Below are 21912 nucleotides of genomic sequence, written 5' to 3' on the forward strand. Positions count from 1 at the left end.
CCAAAACTCAGTTGTCCTGAGTCAGCACAGAACTGCCAGGACCTCGGATCAATGGAGACACACGTTTTTTAAATCCTGTATCACGACGCATTGACAAAAATAGTAATGCCTCTAAACCTTCTGTAACGTAGACGCAGGGAGTCAGGAAGCTCCTAATTCAGTTTAATAATGAACATGCAGAGTACAAAACAAGAGAAGCGTCTGGACATGAAAACTGAACCAATACTGACTGAAGAGTGATCCTAAGGAGTGCTAGATAAAGGGGGAGTAATCAAGGTAGTGATGAAGTCATTATGAGTTGCAGGTGTGCGTAATGAGGGTTGCCAGGTGTGCGTAATGAGGGTTGCCAGGTGTGCGTAATGAGGGTTGCCAGGTGTGTGTCATGATTTGTTGCCAGGACCTCTCATAGGAACCCTACTCATCCTCTCTCCCAGACGGCCATAGCCCACTCCAACACCCATCCGGCCAGCAGGGAAGTGACCACTCTGTTAATATCTAACTTGTTTTTGCATGGATTCTGCGATGCTGTTAGCATTTAACAGCTATGACCGCTAATTCTTGTCCCGGAATCCCACTTAACTAACAGGTTAAAGTCAGCTTGAAAGAGCCACTAACCTAGCTAATCTGCTAACATTAGCCATCAAGTTAATGAAGTTAGTCCCAGATGAGTTTTCCAAGGGAGCCCTCTGTCTGGAGAAGTAAATTAATGTTTCCAGTGTTGTAGGAGCTGTACCTACGACACTTTGTTTCAGGACAAACTGGATCACTCAGCGTTCCAATGAGGCAATTATAGGCTTGAGGTGGCTTCCTTGATCATGCAGGTAGCCAGCCCATGTAAGAGACGCAGAGAGGAATGTTTACCTTTTTTACACCGGTGGCTGGACGGTGTTCGAGCATGTTGGATGCATCTCCGTCTTGTCATTTTTCGTTATCCGACTGGCCGGTCTTGCCCAGAGTTCGTTCGCCTGCCTCTCCTACCCCATCTGATAGCTGAGTCGAAGGAGCACAGCAAGAGGAGCATGGCAATCAACGATAGTCGCATGTCATGAGCCGTGGAAGCCAAAGAGAGCAGCTTACATCCTGAGTTAGGAACCTTACACAGGGAGTCAGGAAGCAGGTGGTGAGTTTAATAATAGTGAACGTGGATAGTACAAAACAAGCAACGCATCTAGACATGAAAACTGAACCAATACTTCCTGAAAAGTGACGCTAGATAAAGGGGGAGTAATCAGGTGTGCCTCCTGATGAGGCTCAGGTGTGTGTCATGAGGGTTTCCAAGTGTTTATCATGATCGGTGGTGAGTAAACCGGCAAAACTATTGAAAGAGCTACTTCCTGCACTTGGCCCTCCTATGTTGAACATATTAAACGTCTCCCTATCTACCGGATGTGTACTCACTAAAAGTGGCGGTAATAAAGCCTCTCTTGAAAAAGCCGAACCTTGACCCAGAAAATATAAAAAACCAACGGCGTATATCGAATCCCCATTCCTCTCAAACATTTTAGAAAAAGCTGTTGCTCAGCATCTCACTGCCTTCCTGAAAACAAATTATCTATCCATAATACTCCAGACTGGTTTTAGCCCCCATCATAACACTGAGACTGCACTTGTGAAGGTGGTAAATGACCTTTTAATGGCGTCAGACCAAGGCTCTGCATCTGTCCTCGTGCTCCTAGACCTTAGTGCTGCTTTCGACACCATCGATCACCACATTCTTTCGAAGAGATTGGAAACCATAATTGGTATATGCAGACAAGTTCTTGCCTAGTTTAGATCTTATCTGTCGGAAAGATATCAGTTAGTCTCTGTGGAAGGTTTGTCCTCTGACAAATCAATGGTAAGTTTGTGTTTCTCAAGGTTCCGTTCTAGGATCACTATTGTTTTCACTATATATGCTACCTCTTGGTGATGTAATTGGGAAACACAATGCCAACTTTCACTGCTATGTAGACGACACACAGCTGTACATTTCTATGAAACATGGTGAATAGCCTACCATGCAATCTGGCCTTAATGGCCATGTTCTCTTATAATCTGGTACAGCCAGAAGAGGACTGGCCTGACCTCAGAGCCTGGTTCCTTTCTTGGTTTCTTCCTAGGTTCCTACCTTACTAGGGAGTTTTTCCTATCTACCATGCTTCTACATCTGCATTGCTTGCTCTTCCAGGTTTAACCTGGGCTGTCTGTGTAAGTACTTGTAAAAAGTGCTTTGTAAATACATTTAATTTACCTGGAGGGAGTGGAGACAATCACAAGGACAGGTGAAACAAATCAGGGCTTGACAAAAACATTTAAAGAAAAAATATATATATATATATATATATTCACAAAAATGTTATACAACATTTAAAAATACGTATCAACATTCACTTGATTGACAGTGATTGCAGCAGCCACAATGTTTTCCTATGACAGGGAAAACAAACGGAGTGGAACTCAGTTGCGCGTTGCTTTTGACGGGGAATCCACCCTGGACTTTTTTTATCATGAGATTGAGTTTGAGAACAAGCCTCCTGCCCAGATCATTTTATCCAATAGTCAGTGGTTCTGATTGGGGTTCTGAATGGGGTTCTGAATGTTTTCTCCCCCATTTGTAAAGAATGTAGGCCGTGCAATGTACTATATATTTTTCATTTATGAACAAGGAAGTGACAGTTTAAATTAGCCAGCAGAAAGTTAAACAGCCACATATGACATGGTAAAGCCAGTATCAGTATCTACAGGGTCCACTGAAATGCTTCTTGGAGGCTTTGCGGAAATTTCAATGCAAGTTCTACACGCCAAGGACCAACTGCCCCATCCGTAGGTATCTGGTGACAGCTCGCCGGTGCTGCTAGCTCTGTGTGACGAGTGTAGATTGCCTCTGCATTGATCAGTTTACATATGTATGACTAAAGGGTTGGTGTTGAACTTTTATTATCCGACAGGAAAAACTTCCATAAACAAATGCTGTGCTTCCCTAATATGCCAAACTCCTCTCTTCCACATGGGTACAGTAGACAGGGCACAATATAACAATAATATCATGAATGACATACTACAATATAATGTAAATCCAATGTACAGTATGAAATAGACATCTACAGTATAGCCTATGAGCCTGGGCTAGTCAACTTTCTCAATGACAGCCAGGCGTTACGTACAGTGACGTAAACTTGCGAACATAGCAGACAGTAAAATATTGTCAAAACACATGACATACCACTTTTACCTGTTGTTGCTGTGTTAGACTAGCACCCTGTTATTGCTGCTGTTATCTTACCTGTTGTTTTAGCTAGCTCTCCCAATCAAGACCTGCAATCACTTTATGCCTTATTGTATGTCTCTCTCAAATATCAATATGCCTTGCATACTGTTGTTCAGGCTAGTTATCATTATCATTGTTTTGGTTTGCAATGGACCCTGTAGTTCCACTCTCCGTACCTCTGATACCTCCTTGGTCCCACCCCCCACACATGCGGTGACCTCACCCATTGAGACCAGCATGTCCAGAGATACAACCTTCTTATCATCACCCAGTGCCTGGGCTTGCCTCCGCTGTACCCACGCCCCACCATACCCCTGTCTGCACATTATGCCCAGAATCTATTCTACCACGCCCATAAATCTGCTCCTTTTATTCTTTGTCCCCAACGCTCTAGGCGACCAGTTTTGATAGCCTTTAGCCGCACCCTCATCCTACTACTCCTCTGTTCCTCGGGTGATGTGGAGGTAAACCCAGGCCCTGCATGTCCCCAGTCACCCTCATTTGTTGACTTCTGTGATCGAAAAAGCCTTGGCCTCATGCATGTCAACATCAGAAGCCTCCTCCCTAAGTTTGCCTTACTCACCGCTTTAGCACACTCTGCCAACCCTGATGTCCTTGCCGTGTCCGAATCCTGGCTTAGGAAGGCCACCAAAAATTCTGAGATTTCCATACCCAACTATAACACTTTCCGTCAAGATAGAACTGCCAAAGGGGGAGGAGTTGCAATCTACTGCAGAGATAGCCTGCAAAGTTCTGTCATACTTTCCAGGTCTATGCCCAAACAGTTCGAACTTCTAATTTTAAAAATGAATCTCTCCAGAAATAAGTCTCTCACTGTTGCCGCCTGCTACCGACCCCCCTCAGCTCCCAGCTGTGCCCTGGACACCATCTGTGAATTGATCGCTCCCCATCTAGCTTCAGAGTTTGTTCTGTTAGGTGACCTAAACTGGGATATGCTTAACACCCCGGCAGTCCTACAATCCAAGCTTGATGCCCTCAATCTCACACAAATCATCAAGGAACCCACCAGGTACAACCCTAAATCCGTAAACATGGGCACCCTAATAGACATTATCCTGACCAACCTGCCCTCCAAATACACCTCTGCTGTCTTCAATCAAGATCTCAGCGATCACTGCCTCATTGCCTGTATCCGCCACGGGTCCGCGGTCAAACGACCACCCCTCATCACTGTCAAACGCTCCCTAAAACACTTCTGCGAGCAGGCCTTTCTAATCGACCTGGCCCGGGTACCCTGGAAGGATATTGACCTCATCCCGTCAGTTGAGGATGCCTGGTCATTCTTTAAATGTTACTTCCTCACCATATTAGACAAGCATGCTCCGTTCAAAAAATGCAGAACCAAGAACAGATATAGCCCTTGGTTCACTCCAGACCTGACTGCCCTCGACCAGCACAAAAACATCTTGTGGCGAACTGCAATAGCATTGAAGAGCCCCCGCGATATGCAACTGTTCAGGGAAGTCAGGAACCAATACACGCAGTCAGTCAGGAAAGCAAAGGCCAGCTTTTTCAAGCAGAAATTTGCATCCTGTAGCTCTAACTCCAAAAAGTTCTGGGATACTGTAAAGTCCATGGAGAACAAGAGCACCTCCTCCCAGCTGCCCACTGCACTGAGGCTAGGTAACACGGTCACCACCGATAAATCCGTGATAATCGAAGACTTCAACAAGCATTTCTCAATGGCTGGCCATGCCTTCCTCCTGGCGACTCCAACCTTGGCCAACAGCCCCGCCCCCCCCGCTGCTACTCGCCCAAGCCTCCCCAGCTTCTCCTTTACCCAAATCCAGATAGCAGATGTTCTGAAAGAGCTGGAAAACCTGGACCCATACAAATCAGCTGGGCTTGACAATCTGGACCCCCTATTTCTGAAACTGTCCGCCGCCATTGTCGCACCCCCTATCACCAGCCTGTTCAACCTCTCCTTCGTATCATCTGAGATCCCCAAGGATTGGAAAGCTGCCGCGGTCATCCCCCTCTTCAAAGGGGGAGACACCCTGGACCCAAACTGTTACAGACCTATATCCATCCTGCCCTGCCTATCTAAGGTCTTCGAAAGCCAAGTCAACAAACAGATCACTGACCATCTCGAATCCCACCGTACCTTCTCCACTGTGCAATCCGGTTTCCGAGCCGGTCATGGGTGCACCTCAGCCACGCTCAAGGTACTAAACGATATCATAACCGCCATCGATAAAAGACATTACTGTGCAGCCGTCTTCGTCGACCTGGCCAAGGCTTTCGACTCTGTCAATCACCATATTCTTATCGGCAGACTCAGTAGCCTCGGTTTTTCTAATGACTGCCTTGCCTGGTTCACCAACTACTTTGCAGACAGAGTTCAGTGTGTCAAATCGGAGGGCATGTTGTCCGGTCCTCTGGCAGTCTCTATGGGGGTACCACAGGGTTCAATTCTCGGGCCGACTCTTTTCTCTGTATACATCAATGATGTTGCTCTTGCTGCGGGCGATTCCCTGATCCACCTCTACGCAGACGACACCATTCTATATACTTCCGGCCCTTCCTTGGACACTGTGCTATCTAACCTCCAAACGAGCTTCAATGCCATACAACACTCCTTCCGTGGCCTCCAACTGCTCTTAAACGCTAGTAAAACCAAATGCATGCTTTTCAACCGTTCGCTGCCTGCACCCGCACGCCCGACTAGCATCACCACCCTGGACGGTTCCGACCTAGAATATGTGGACATCTATAAGTACCTAGGTGTCTGGCTAGACTGCAAACTCTCCTTCCAGACTCATATCAAACATCTCCAATCCAAAATCAAAGCAAGAATCGGCTTTCTATTCCGCAACAAAGCCTCCTTCACTCACGCCGCCAAACTTACCCTAGTAAAACTGACTATCCTACCGATCCTCGACTTCGGCGATGTCATCTACAAAATAGCTTCCAATACTCTACTCAGCAAACTGGATGCAGTTTATCACAGTGCCATTCGTTTTGTTACTAAAGCACCTTATACGACCCACCACTGCGACCTGTATGCCCTAGTCGGCTGGCCCTCGCTACATGTTCGTCGTCAGACCCACTGGCTCCAGGTCATCTACAAGGCTATGCTAGGTAAAGTGCCGCCTTATCTCAGTTCACTGGTCACGATGGCTACACCCACCCTCAACACGCGCTCCAGCAGGTGTATCTCACTGATCATCCCTAAAGCCAAAACCTCATTTGGACGCCTTTCCTTCCAGTTCTCTGCTGCCTGCGACTGGAACGAATTGCAAAAATCTCTGAAGTTGGAGACTTTTATCTCCCTCAACAACTTTAAAAATCTGCTATCCGAGCAGCTAACCGATCGCTGCAGCTGTACATAGTCCATCTGTAAACTACCCACCCAATTTACCTACCTCACCCCCCATACTGCTTTTATTTATTTACTTTTCTGCTCTTTTGCACACCAGTATCTCTTCTTGCACATGATCATCTGATGATTTATCACTCCAGTGTTAATCTGCTAAATTGTAATTATTCGATTTATTGCCTACCTCATGCCTTTTGCACACATTGTATATAGATTCTCTTTTTTTTCTACCATGTTATTGACTTGTTTATTGTTTACTCCATGTGTAACTCTGTGTTGTCTGTTCACACTGCTATGCTTTATCTTGGCCAGGTCGCAGTTGCAAATGAGAACTTGTTCTCAACTAGCCTACCTGGTTAAATAAAGGTGAAATAAAAATAAAATAAATAAATAAAATAATCCCAGGAAAAAGTTGCATAACCAAATATTCTACTGCCTTTATACGCCAACTCCACTGCAAAGTACAAATTAACAACGAGGGGGGACATGAATAAACAAGTACACATACAGTACCAGTCGAAAGTTTGGATACACCTACACATTCCAGGGTTTTTCTTTATTTTTACTATTTTCAAATGGATTTGATTGTTGACTTTTATTTTGAAAGAGGGACCTTTCGTGCCACCACTGCTTGACGTTTGCTTCGCATTCTGGGTAATGTAGTGTTTAGTCCAGTTGTTATGGACTTCCACAGAGGTTAGTTTATCTTCTCTTCGTGATAAAGGTAGACATTGCAGTCATCGATTAGGAACTGTATAACATTTTCTAAAACCACAAGCGCAACGTCGCGATATTTCCTGTAACGCTTCCTTATTAACAGACCAGGCAGGGGATTAGGGTTTGAGAAATCAATGAGAGAAGTGAAAAATGCTTCCTTAGTTGTTATTTTTCTCGAAAGCTAAAGGCACAACCTAGATTGGAGCCAATGTCTTTAAGTAGTTGAACATGTTATTACTCCAACTTCGTGAAAGTGACAAACTGACAAGTTTTTATTTTAGTCAAAAAACAACTATATATCGAAGTAGGGGCTTTGATTTGACGGTCTGCACATGGGATAGATGACCGGATGACGTGCTTCTACGCATGAGCTTTGCTTGCCAACGTCGCCTGTACAAGTGTGATCAGGGATTTTTATTGGAGAAGCAGTTTTAGCCTGTCTTTATACTGTACTGTCTTTGACTGTATCCTTCCAAATTATGCGTGGAAAAACTATAATAGTGACTGGTGCTAACAGTGGCATAGGCAAAGCCACAACAGTTGAACTACTGAGGCGCGGGGGTCGGGTGATCATGGCTTGCAGGGACATGAAGAGGACTGAGGAAGCGGCACAGGAGATTCGACTGGAGACTGGTCCAGATTCGGGAGAACTCCTCATCAAGTACCTGGACCTCGCGTCACTGAAATCCGTGCACAGTTTCTGTGAAGACATCATCAAGGTAATCTGTCCATTCAGACGTGAGATGAGATCTGGTCAAGCTAGCTAACTGTTTTTAGCATAGCATACGTAGTTACTAATTTAGCTAGCTCACCAGCCAGGATTGATACTGCATATATAGATAGCTTGCATAGCACTGTAGCTAGCTAACTAACGTTATATGGCTCTGCTTTTCTTGCACAACTATTTTGCTCTTAGCCCAAAAGCTGCCAGCTACATGTAAACAAATCAAAGCTGTTAGCTAACTAGCTATTACAAATGTCACCTAGTCAGACCATTATTGTTGCAGCTGGCTGATAGGCGTTATTAGGTAAGTAAAGTTAAGCGCTGCACAGATCATTTCCGACCAACCTTTAATTGCCGATAATTCCTAAATTCCAGACTTGGAAGACAACACATGTCTAATAAACTTCCATGTCTATTTGCAGGGGGTTCGTTTTGAAAAGTAGCCACCCTTTGCCTCGATACCAGCTTTGCACACGCTTGGCATTCTCTCAACCAGCTTCATGAGGTAGTCACCTGGAATGCATTTCAATTAACAGGTGTGCCTTGCTAAAAGTTAATTTGTGGAATTTATTTCCTTCTTAATGTGTTTGAGCCAATCAGTTGTGTTGTGACAAGGTAGGGGTGGCATACAGAAGGTAGCCCTATTTGGTAAAAGACCAAGTCCATATTATGGCAAAAACAGCTCAAATAAGCAAAGAGAAAAGACAGTTCATCATTACTTTAAGACATGAGGGTCAGTCAATGCGGAACATTTCAAGAACTTTGAAAAGTTTCTTCAAGAACAGTTGCAAAAACCATCAAGCACTATGATGAAACTGGCTCTCATGAGGACCGCCACAGGAAAGGAAGACCCTGAGTTACCTCTCCTGCAGAGGATAAGATCATTAGAGTTACCAGCCTCAGAAATTGCAGCCCAAATAAATGCTTCAGTATTCCAAGTAACAAACACATCTCAACATCAACTGTTCAGAGGAGACTGCATGAATTAGGCCTTCATGGTTGAATTGCTTCAAAGAAACCACTACTAAAGGACATCAATAAGAAGAAGAGACTTGCTTGGGCCAAGAAACACGAGCAATGGACATCAGTCCTTTTGGTCTGATGAGTCTGGCCTCCACAATCACCCGACCTCAACCGTTTGGGAGGAGTTGGACCGCAGAGTGAAGGGAAAGCAGCCAACAAGTGCTCACCATATGTGGGAATTCCCTTCAAGACTGTTGGAAAAGCATTCCAGGTGAAGCTGGTTGAGAGTATGCCAAGAGTGTGCAAAGCTGTCATCAAGGTAAAGGGGACCTCTTTGAAGAATTTAAAATATATTTAGATTTGTTTTTTAACACTTTTTTTTTCCATATTTGTTATTTCATAGTTTATGTCTTCACTATTATTCCACAATGTACAACTTTTGACTGGTACTGTATTTAGCAGATGTTATTGCGTGTTTAGTGACATGCTTGTGTTCCTAGCTCCAACCGTGCAGTAATATCTACATTTCACAACAATACACATACATCTAAAGGTAAAATAATGGAATTAAGAAATATATCAATATTAGGACAAGCAATGTCGGAGTGGCATTGACTAAAATACAGTAGAATAGAATACAGTATATACATATGAAATTAGTAAAGTAGTATGTAAATGTTATTTAAAGTGGCTAGTGTTACATTTACATTTAAGTCATTTAGCAGACGCTCTTATCCAGAGCGACTTACAAATTGGAAAGTTCATACATATTCATCCTGGTCCCCCCGTGGGGAATGAACCCACAACCCTGGCGTTGCAAGCGCCATGCTCTACCAACTGAGCTACACGGGACCACGTGTACCATAGTGTTCCATTATTAAAGTGACCAGTGATTCCATGTATATAGGGCAGCAGCCTCGAAGGTGTAGGGTTGAGTAGCCGGGTGGTAGCTGGCTGGAGATGGCTATTTAAAAGTCTGATGGCCTTGAGATAGAAGCTGTTTTTCAGTCTCTCGTCCCAGCTTTGAGGCACCTGTACTGACCTGGTCTTCTGGATGATAGCGGGGTGAACAGACCGTGGCTCGGTTGGTTGATGTCCTTGATTATCTTTTTGGCCTCCCTGTTACATCAAGTGCTGTAGGTCAATTGTGCATCTGTAAATATTTGTGAGGGTCTTGGGGGGCCAAGCCAAGTTTCTTCAGCCTCCTGAGGTCGAAGAGGCGCTGTTGCGCCGCCTTCACCACACTGTCTGTGTGGGTGGACCATTTCAGATCGTCAGTGATGTGTTCGCTGATGTGTAGGAACTTGAAACTTTCCACCTTCTTCGCTGCGGTCCCGTCAATGTGGATAGGGGCGTGCTCACTCTGCTTTTTCCTGAAGTCCACTATCAGCTCCTTCGTTTTGTTGACGGTTATTGTCCTGGCACCATTCCGCCAGGGCCCTCACCTCCCCCTGTAGGCTATCTCATCATTGTTGGTAATCAGGCCTACTATGGTTGTGTCGTCCAACAATGTGTACGCCGCCATCTTGTCGATTTCAAATCTTCTCTCATTGATTGAGACAGGTGAGTGTCATGATGACTTGCAGCACTTTGGGCTAGACACCAACGTGATCATTTTTTTTACCATTTATTACCATAATATTTTTTTAAGTATTTTCTTTTATACGTAAAGTGGGCCTAAAATTCTAAATCAAATAGCTAAATGATCTATGGTATAAAACAATTCAATATGTGAGCTTAGTTGGAAAAATGATCTGTGCTATGGTTAACCTTACCTACCTAATAACGCCTATTAGCCAGATGGAACATTTATGGTTTGACTAGGTGACATTTATAATAGCTACAAGCTAACTTGTTTGCCCGAAGAGGAAGGGGTGAAACAGCTTGCTAGCTAGCAATACAACTGTTGCAGAGAGAAATAGAAGAGACATAACAGGTACAATAACATTTGCATCACACTTACACACTAGACTCTACTCTCTTAGGAAAAAAAGGTGCTATCTAGAACCTAAAAGTTCTATTTTTCGACTGTCCCCATAGGTGAATAAAACATTTTTTGGTTCAAGGTAGAAACCATTTGGCTCCATGTAAAAACCCTTCCACAGAGAGAACCCAAAAGACAAGAAGGGTTCTCCTATGGGGACAGCCAAATAAACCTTTTGGAAGAGATTTGTCAAATCTGGGGCTTATTGCACATGCACTCATGTCATAAATAGCTAACTTACTTTAACTGTACCTATTAAAGAAAGCAGTGGTTCCCAACCTTTTTCAGTTACTGTACAACCAACTGAATACCCCTGAAGTACATTTTACCAGTAGGTCTATGGTCTCATGACTCTTTTCAAATACCCCCTGTGGATAGGACCCCCAGGGTGCTAGTACCCCAGGTTGGGAACCACTGTCATAACACATAAACCCATCTATAAACATTACAGCAACATGGAGCATTATTAAAACTTGTAACCAATCTTATTTTTATTTGTATGTTTTCCAACAGGAAGAGCCCAGGATTGACGTGCTGATCAACAATGCAGGGATCTACCAGTGCCCTTATACCAGGACGGAGGATGGCTTCGAGATGCAGTTCGGGGTGAACCACCTCGGCCACTTCCTCCTCACCCACCTCCTCCTGGACCTCCTGAAGCGCTCTGCGCCCAGCCGTGTGGTTGTGGTCTCCTCCAAACTCTACAAGTACGGCGAGATCGACTTTGACGACCTGAGTAGCGAACGGCGCTACGACAAGGCCTTTGCCTATGGCCGAAGCAAGCTAGCCAACCTCCTCTTCACCTGCGAGCTGGCTCGCCGCCTCGAGGGGACGGGGGTGGCGGTCAATGCACTGACCCCGGGGATAGTGAGGACTAACCTGGGGAGGCATGTCAATATCCCCCTCCTGGCCAAGCCCCTGTGGGAGCTGGCATCCAGGGCCTTCTTCAAGAGCCCAGAGGAGGGGGCGCAGACCTCGGTCTACCTGGCCTGCTCGCCCGACGTGGAGGAGGTCCAGGGGAAGTGCTTTGCGGACTGCCAGGAGCAGAAACTCCTGCCCAAAGCTACGGACCAAGAGGTGGCCAGGAAACTTTGGGATATTAGTGAAGTCATGGTGGGCATAACCATGTGATAAAGAACGTCAACCTTTCACTCCCTCCAATGTGAACGCAAAGAGGACTTGGACCTCAAAAAAGGTGAAGTGAACGAGCAAAAGGCAAGGGTAGTGTGAATGCAAAGAGAAGTGAGTTTTTTTGCTTCGTACTGCAGAGAACTGTGCCCTGGATGCCTGTTGCTATGCATTGTGATTATATTGCCTTGACACAATTATTTTTCACTGGTATGTTGTTATACCATGCCGTCAATTATATTAAACTCTAAGTGAAGGGAGATTGTTGCTATAATCTCAAGCTGAATGTACCTGCATTTGATTCTGCGTACGTGACGTCAAGTTACACTGAAACATGCCATAACAATATCAAATCAAATTGTATTGGTAACATACACAACAGTGCAGTAAACCTAATAATACACACACAACACTCACTCCCCTTCATCAACCCTGATTGTAGTGGATTTAACAAGTGAAGGCCAGTTGTATTACTTCTTTAATCAGCACATGTTTTCAGCTGTATTAACATAATTGCAAAAGGGTTTTCTAATGATCAATTAGCCTTTTAAAATGATCAACTTGGATTAGCTAACACAATGTGCCATTGGAACACAGGAGTGATGGTTGCTGATAATGGACCTCTGTACGCCTATGTAGATATTCCATAAAAAATCTGCCATTTCCAGTTACAATAGTCATTTACAACATTAACAATGTCTACACTGTATTTCTGATCAACTTGATGTTATTTTAATGGACAAAAAAAAGAGTTTTTCTTTCAAAAACAGGGACATTTCTAAGTGACCCCAAACTTTTGAACGGTAGTGGTCATATGAAGTGGGTGAAACAGTATGTAAACATTATTATAGTGACCGGTGTTCAATACTCCATGTACATGAAACACACGGTATTAACTGAAACATACCATCACAACATGAAACACACGGTATTAACTGAAACATACCATCACAACGTGAAACACACGGTATTAACTGAAACATACCATCGCAACGTGAAACACACAGTATTAACTGAAACATACCATCACAACATGAAACACACGGTATTAACTGAAACATACCATCACAACGTGAAACACACGGTATTAACTGAAACATACCATCACAACATGAAACACACGGTATTAACTGAAACATACCATCACAACACGGTGTTAACTGAAACATACCATCACAACGTGAAACACACGGTATTAACTGAAACATACCATCACAACATGAAACACACGGTATTAACTGAAACATACCATCACAACGTGAAAACACACGGTATTAACTGAAACATACCATCACAACGTGAAACACACGGTATTAACTGAAACATACCATCACAACGTGAAACACACGGTATTAACTGAAACATACCATCACAACGTGAAACACACGGTATTAACTGAAACATACCATCACAACGTGAAACACACGGTATTAACTGAAACATACCATCACAACGTGAAACACACGGTATTAACTGAAACATACCATCACAACATGAAACACACGGTATTAACTGAAACATACCATCACAACGTGAAACACACGGTATTAACTGAAACATACCATCACAACATGAAACACACGGTATTAACTGAAACATACCATCACAATGTGAAACACACGGTATTAACTGAAACATACCATCACAACATGAAACATACCATCACAACATGAAACACACGGTATTAACTGAAACATACCATCACAACGTGAAACACATGGTATTAACTGAAACATACCATCACAACATGAAACATACCATCACAACATGAAACACACGGTATTAACTGAAACATACCATCACAACATGAAACACATGGTATTAACTGAAACATACCATCACAACATGAAACATACCATCACAACATGAAACACACGGTATTAACTGAAACATACCATCACAACATGAAACACATGGTATTAACTGAAACATACCATCACAACGTGAAACACACGGTATTAACTGAAACATACCATCACAACGTGAAACACACGGTATTAACTGAAACATACCATCACAACGTGAAACACACGGTATTAACTGAAACATACCATCACAACATGAAACACACGGTATTAACTGAAACATACCATCACAACGTGAAACAATACACTATGACATGCTACAAGGGGACTTATAGAGAAGTCTTGATGCAGTCCTATCACTGTGATTATCAGTGAATTCTGAGATGGGTTTTTGTGATCAGCCTAATTCTTATGTATTAAACTATGCCAATATGAATGGACTTGAATTAGCCTACTGCACAATGTACCTAATGTAGCCTGATACGCAATCTACCAGTCATTAAAAAATATATATATATATATTTAACCTTTATTTAACTAGGCAAGTCAGTTAAGAACAAATTCGTATTTACAATGATGGCTTACACCGGCCAAACCCAGACGACGCTGGGCCAATTGTGCACTGCCCTATGGGATTCCGAATCACGGCCGGTTGTGATACAGCCTGGAATCAAACCAGGGTGTCTGTAGTGACGCATCAAACCCTGAGATGCAGTGCCTTAGACCGCTGCGCCACTCGTGGGAACCCGATCATGTCATGCCGAATGATCCCGTTTTAATTAACGGTAACTAATGTCTCATTACTTCTCTAATGTAGCCTCCTATTTTAATGAGTGATTTTCAAACCTTGTGACACACTGACTACATCTACTAGCTGACCATGAATCAATTATTGACTTGCATATCATTGTTGTTTTTCTGTCTCCCATTTCAAACTGCTCTGTGCTTTAATGGAGGTAGTGATGAGCCGAATGTAAATAACTTCCACGCCGCTTTGCCCCAATGTAGCCTTTTCACATTACAGGTGGTTAACATACCAACTCAAAGTTCATTATTTATTGTTTTAATGTCTTTCTTTTTTTTTTTTTTTAAATGCTTTTTACAGCAGGTAGGGGAGAAATTGCACAGATGTTTTGGTGGTGTACGTCACCTTCAGTGTGTTTGGATAGTTTTCCTCATAGTGCCGAAATACAAGGGTCCATTATTGTACGCTCATAATTAAATAAACCTTATGGACTGGCTTCATTTACAGACTCACTTCGGAGAGAAATGGGTCCTAAATCGGTGCCGTTTTGGAAGCCAGTTAGGCTCTAATCAGCCATGGTAGCTGCTTGTCCTGTACACAGTATTTTATAATGCACAGTAATTACTCAGGAATGTTTTCTCTCTATATTAAATTGTAGATTAACCGCTTCTCTCCAAAATGAAATGGTAGCAAGACCCCCAGATTTATAATGCGTTTCCCACCTGCAATTTCCATTAGGGGCATTTTCTGGATCATTTAGAAGGAGCACCGACAAGCCTGAAAACAAGTTGGAAATCCGAGGGTAGAGCAGAGTTTATCCGATCCATCTTTATCGCTGAGAAAAAAGGTCTCAGGCCATTTCTCATTAAAGATAAATCTTGTTTGTTTAACAAATAAAGAAAATAAGCCAAATTTTGGAACATAGTGCCTTTTAATGATGCATACCGCATTGGTGCCTCACAAGTGGGAGGCAATCTATGCTGCCAAGTATTGCAATTCCTTATTGTGTGACTTACAGTGTAGGCTCTATGTAAGCCAACATAAAGTTAGTTAGCCAACCCCCTTTTCCAATCAACAAATAAAATCTGTTACTACCTTTTAAAGAGGCGCTATGCAGAAATCACTCTGCAGTTTCCTGATTGCAAAAATTGTTATAGTTTGCCTAATTTCAGTTTGTGAGAAAACAAGCAAGTATAGTGTAGAGAATTGTTGTATCGTCTGAAGTGCTGTGAAATATCTTTTCCATAACCAAAAATATATTTTCAGCTGTTTGAAGCTGGTGTACAAAACCGAAAGTGAAAGACACAAAAATTAAACTTAAAAATGGGAAGCATAGAAATAGCGCAGTTAGAACATATGACTGTTTCTTAGATTTGATTTCAATGAAAATGACAGATCTATAATTGACATTTCTATGTGAATTTTGTTGCATTCCCCCAAAAATGTACATATTGCATCTTCAAATACATTACAACTTTTGTGAAAGGCAGTGCATGCAGATTCAATTTAAATTGATTGCTGTCCACCTCAGTGTAATGTATAGTAAACAGTCTAATGCGTGTTTGAATGTCCTCTTTATCATGTAGCGCTACACTGGGGGCATTTCCATTGGTTAAATTTGTGTTTGAAATGCTGTTATGTGTACGTATGCAATACAGCAACTGAAAATAAATGCATCTCATTTCCTTTTTGGGGGGGACATTTCTGGTGAGTAAGTTTGAAACTCAAACTTAAGACTCACTTGTTATTCCCAGAGTAGCACAACGTGTCATGTTCAGTTCTCCACCATTACACCGACTCAATAAAAAAAATGAATACAGTATATTAGAGTTGACATTATTAGGCTACAGATCTCATTTTAGTTATATCGTTCCACTGGTATTGAATTACAACCATAGTCTCACTGTTATTTCATTGTTTGCTACATCAATTATTTTTTATTCAGTCATGTATTTATGTTGGACTTGGCCCCCCCCAGATGAAAAAAATGCTATCTACTTTATTGCCTTGCTCATTTGTTTTACACAAAGTGAAAATAAATCGGAGTGCCTGTAAAATTTGAGAGAACATTTCTGGGGGATTGGGTTTTATTGACCTAGCCTAGCGTAACCAGTAGCTGGGAAACTGCTCGGGACAACACAGCTATTAACTCGCCTCCCCTTCTGAAACGGAGTCCCGTGGTTCTCAAGCCAAGTGGTTTGTTTATCCAAGATATCCAACAGGAAGGAGGATATAGGACGTTTTTGACGTTCTATAATGAGGTGAAGTGCTCCAGTGCGAGTCGAAGTGACGACAGCAACTGGCCAAACGATAAGCAAATATAACATCTTCAGCGAAAGCGCCAAGAAAATCCACAGATTCCGAAAGCATCCCCTGAGTTAGCCGTTGCTGTTTAGACATACGATTCGAAACACAGTTCATTTCTCTCACAGTTTAAAGACATATCTGGATTCTCTGGCATGTCAAAGGAAAACACGCAGCCGTCTTTTTACTTCTGTCATTTGCAACGTTATTCAATGACACGGGGGCTATTCACACATTGCTGTGATTAAATGAGTGTAAATCTTTCATGGGAAATGTGTAGATTTTCCTAAGAAGGGAAGTCAAGCATGGCCTAATCAAGCTGATAACTTGGGGTGTACTAAAGCAGGGCAGATATGGAGCTGGAAGTGGTGCTACAGCAAAGTTACACCGTATTGGCCCAGAGCATCTGAATGTGGGCTGCCAAGTGGCCCAGCCGTCTAAAGCACTGCATCTCAGTGCAAGAGGTGTCACTACAGTCCCTGGTTCGAATGCTTGGTTTTGATACAGCTAATCAAGCAATAGGTAGAGCAGGATGAAGGCACTGCATTTCTCTGACATTTAATGGCAGTCGCAAATAAGTGTAATGAACCTTCTACCAATTTATGTTTTCTTTTCCCTCAATCATTTCCCTCTACTAATTCACTTTTCACCCAAAGGACACAGCGAATCCTTGTCATATACATCCCCATCTACTGACAACGTAGACAAGTAAATATGTTTCACTAATGCTACCGGTGGGACTGAGCGACGGATGGGAATTTTATGTAGACACCTAATTTGGAAAAACCAAACAGCATTTTACAAGAAAACATTCCACCAGCAACTCATTTGTAACGCAACATGCTTCAATTGTTTCTCAAATTTGATCCCTGGAGGAACATTTTGGGGTGATTTACAAAGTGAATAAACATTTGCATCAGATGGACTCTTGGAAGGTACTGTATTTTAGTGTTCCAAGCACTAATGGGAGAATCTACATCAATACCCGCATGACCTCCAACACAAACACTGGATAGTTAGACCTCAAACGGTGAAGACCATGCAAACACACAGGCTAAATCATGTAGAAACTGAAAGACTTATGGAGAAGCTGTAAGATATTTCTTAATATGTTCTCCATTGACCTTCATCCTACATTTAGAATCTAGATGCAATATATTCACTGAGGCTTTCAGCAGGCTGTTTGCAACGCCAGGATGGTGGGTACGATCCTGGGACCACCCATACCTAAAATGTATGCACGCATGACTGTAATTCGCCTAGGATAAAACTGTCTGCTAAATGGCATATATGATTATTACTATCGTGTTGAATGGAATGAGGTTCATTAAGTTAGATAGCTAATGTATCGCTCGTTAAATCTAATGAAACACATACATATACAGGCCAAATACAGGCCATATACAGGCCATATACAGGCCATATACAGGCAATATACAGGCCAAATACAGGCCATATACAGGCCATATACAGGCCATATACAGGCCATATACAGGCCATATACAGGCCATATACAGGCCATATACAGGCCAAATACAGGCCATATACAGGCCATATACAGGCCATATACAGGCCATATACAGGCCAAATACAGGCCATATACAGGCCATATACAGGCCAAATACAGGCCATATACAGGCCATATACAGGCCAAATACAGGCCATATACAGGCCATATACAGGCCAAATACAGGCCATATACAGGCCATATACAGGACATATACAGGCCAAATACAGGCCATATACAGGCCATATACAGGCCATATACAGGCCAAATACAGGCCATATACAGGCCATATACAGGCCAAATACAGGCCATATACAGGCCATATACAGGCCAAACATCACGTACACTGTATGACCAGAAGTATGTGGACACCTACTCGTCAAACATCTCATTCCAAAATTATGGGCATTAATATGGAGTCGGTCGCCCCTTTGCTGTTATAACAGCCTGCACTCTTCTGGGAAGGCTTTCCACTAGATGTTGGAACATTGCTTCGGGGACTTGCTTTTCATTCAGCAACATTAGTGAGGTCGGGCACTGATGTTGGGCGATTAGGCCTGGCTCGCAGTCGGCGTTCCAATTCATCCCAAAGGTGTTCGATGGGGTTGAGATCAGGGCTCTGTGCCCGGCCAGTCAAGTTCTTCCGCACCGAACTTGACAAACCATATCTGTATGGACCTCACTTTGTGCACAGGGGCATTGTCATGCTGAAACAGGAAAGGGCCTTCCTCAAACTGTTGCCACAAAGTTGGAAGCACAGAATAGTCTAGAATGTCATTGTATGCTGTAGCGTTAAGATATCCCTTCACTGGAACTAAGGGGCCTGAACCATGAAAAACAGCCCCAGACCAGTATTCCTCCTCCACCAAACTTTACAGTTGGCACTATGCATTGGGGCAGGCAGAGTTCTCCTGGCATCCGCCAAACCCAGATTCTTCTGTCGGACTGCCAGATGGTGAAGCTTGATTCATCACTCCAGAGAACGCATTTCTACTGCTCCGGAGTCCAATGGCTGCGAGCTTTACACCGCTCCAGCCGATGCTTGGCATTGCGCATGGTGATTTTCGGGCTTGTGTGCGCGGCTGGTCGGCCATGGAAACCCATTTCATGAAGCTCCTGACGAACAGTTGTGCTGAAGTTGCTTCCAGAGGCAGGTTGGAACTCGGTAGTGAGTGTTGCACGTGCTACACGCTGCGGCATTCAGCTTGGGTGGCCTACCACTTTGCGGCTGAGCCATTGTTGCTCCTAGACGTTTCCACTTCACAATAACAGCACTTACAGTTGACCGGGGCAGCTCTAGCAGGGCAGAAATTTGACGAACTGACTTGTTGGAAAGGTGGCATACTATGACGGTGCCAAGTTAAAAGTCACTGAGCTCTTCATTAAGGCCATTTTACTGCCAATGTTTGTCTATGGAGATTGCATGGCTGTGTGCTCAATTGTATACTCTACACCTGTCAGCAATGGGTGTGGCTGAAATAGCCAAATCCCCTCATTTGAAGGGGTGTCCACATAATTTTGTATGAATTGTGTTCAAAGAGGTAGTTTTGGTCCCTTACCTAAAACATTATTAAAATACCTTTGTTCATACGTTTATTTATTGGGTGTATTTTGCTCGTGATCAAAAAGTGTTAAAAAATATATTCATACTGGATAGTCCATAAACAACAGTCCTCATTTTAGTCAGCAAATGTAAACATACCTTCATTCCGCTTAGGGACTTCACGCTACGCATGACATTCAGATCCTTTCCATTGCCTTCCTTTAGTGCTGCAATTATTGTGTCATGCAGGGTCAAAGTAGCTAATGACATGCTATTCGAGGCATTCGGTCTGGCAATGATAACTGCCAAAGGACCTGCATTTGAGAGACTACTCCACTAGCTATTGCCTCTCCGTAACACGAAGCAGGCCCCTTCATCAAAACATTTGACGCTAGACATGATTGTTTCAGATACGAGAGTGCAGTCTGCAACATAGTCATTATGAAGGGTACTGAAAATCTGTATGGAATGTGCGGACTGTAATGACTGCATATGGTTGCATACGGTTGCATTACACAACAAGAGGACAATAAAGATAAATGTGATAACCATTAAACATTTAGCTGCATTGCCAGAAGGCAGGGTTCTGCTCATCATCAACACAATGTTTGTAGATAAAGTTAAAGTTGTCAGGTCAGAAACACACATAACATTTATAAAACAGATATTCCACGTCTCATCTGATACAGGTGACAATGATTGGATGATTAATGAGATACTGTAATGTCAGAGTAGCGGGTCGAAGTCCCTGCAACAGACATTGGGAGACCCTGCTGGCTGCTTCTCTTCAGTGGTCTGACACTGGTCTGACCTTCATAGAGATGGCCAAGAAAAATCCAAGAAAATAACTTTTCCACGTAGCACAGTTAACACCAGTAGTAACATATTGTGTCTTTCCCCATAAGTACAATCTGTTGATGTTTGCATTGTGGCAACTCATATACCAAAATGCCGCATAGTAACTTCTGAGGCGGAGCGTCATTGTCTTTGTCGAAGGCGGAGAATTTCTACCCGGTAAGAAGCTTCAGTGAGTCCCTTGAAAAACAGAGAAAAAAAATGTTCATGAGTCCATTTGTCCTGTGTTTATGAGTGTTACTCCTGTTTTGCATAGGGGTATGTCATTACAGCCAAATAAAGTATTGGTGAACATTTTCTCTGAGGTTTATAGGACAAACACAGAAACACAGTGCATGTGCTCCCAGAAAACTATGACGATGGAGCAGTGACTTTTGTGTTAATATTCCCAAAAACAACATATCTAATTCCTCACTCACCTGCACTTCCATTTTGGAAGCCAGTGACGTGCATCTTGTAGCCATCAACCTCTGAGTCTCTCTGTTTCTCTCAAAGTCCTCCATGTCCACCCTTCTTCCTTCTTAGTAAGGAGGTGGATGTTCTCCGGTCCTGAATAATTTTTTATGAAGTAATTTCTATGAAGTAAACTTTTATCCAGCCGGTGCTCTCCAGATATAGCATGTTTCTTTGAAGTAAAGTCTCACCCAGCCAGTACTCTCCAGATGTTCCCAGAACCAGTTTTGTACTGGTCCCAGGGTCTGTAGAAGTTCACAGTGCCATCCATTTTCTTCTGGTACAGAGAGAGAGGGGGGGGGGGGGGAGAGAGAGAGAGGAGATATGAGAGAGAGAGGAGAGAGCTACTGTATTTTTCTGTATTTGTAAGGATGTCAAAGATACAGAAATAGTGATGTGCTACTCTCAGTCAACTTTTCGCAATCAGTGTCCATGTCACACTAGGCCTGGACAGGTGACAGAGGGGCAGATGGTGCAAATGGAACCCTCAGTTGAGACGTTGGACTTCGTCACAGTCCAAAATTTGAGAGTGGTTACATTTCTCCAGCACCATCCCTCAGCCGTTTACCAAAACAGTGGTGGGGTGTTGCATTGTTA

The 21912-nt window shown here is 43.1% G+C and overlaps 1 protein-coding gene and 1 long non-coding RNA gene across 2 annotated transcripts; one reads left to right on the forward strand and one right to left on the reverse strand.

Moving 5' to 3' along the window:
- The first annotated feature begins 7262 nt into the window (after nucleotides 1-7262).
- On the forward strand, nucleotides 7263-12399 carry rdh14a (retinol dehydrogenase 14a). Its single transcript, XM_071366716.1, has 2 exons — nucleotides 7263-8023; nucleotides 11489-12399. Exons 1-2 carry the CDS (start codon nucleotides 7784-7786, stop codon nucleotides 12104-12106), a joined length of 858 nt encoding a protein of 285 aa, XP_071222817.1. The 5' UTR covers nucleotides 7263-7783; the 3' UTR covers nucleotides 12107-12399.
- A 7653-nt stretch (nucleotides 12400-20052) lies between these two features.
- LOC139553129 (uncharacterized) lies at nucleotides 20053-21589 on the reverse strand. Its single transcript, XR_011670603.1, has 2 exons — nucleotides 21282-21589; nucleotides 20053-21042 (listed from the first exon to the last, which is right to left on the reverse strand). It is a non-coding gene; the product is annotated as an uncharacterized lncRNA (long non-coding RNA).
- Between the last annotated feature and the right edge of the window lie 323 nt (nucleotides 21590-21912).

The sequence above is a fragment of the Salvelinus alpinus genome, chromosome 25 (genome assembly GCF_045679555.1).
Source record: "Salvelinus alpinus chromosome 25, SLU_Salpinus.1, whole genome shotgun sequence".
NCBI lineage: Eukaryota > Metazoa > Chordata > Actinopteri > Salmoniformes > Salmonidae > Salvelinus > Salvelinus alpinus.

What these genes read in the sequence shown, in the direction of transcription:
- rdh14a (XM_071366716.1), top strand. Translation starts at nt 7,784, where the DNA reads ATGCGTGGAAAAACTATAATAGTGACTGGTGCTAACAGTGGCATAGGC. An exon ending in TCTGTGAAGACATCATCAAG is followed by an intron (nt 8,024 to 11,488) that starts GTAATCTGTCCA and finishes GTTTTCCAACAG; the next exon opens with GAAGAGCCCAGGATTGACGT.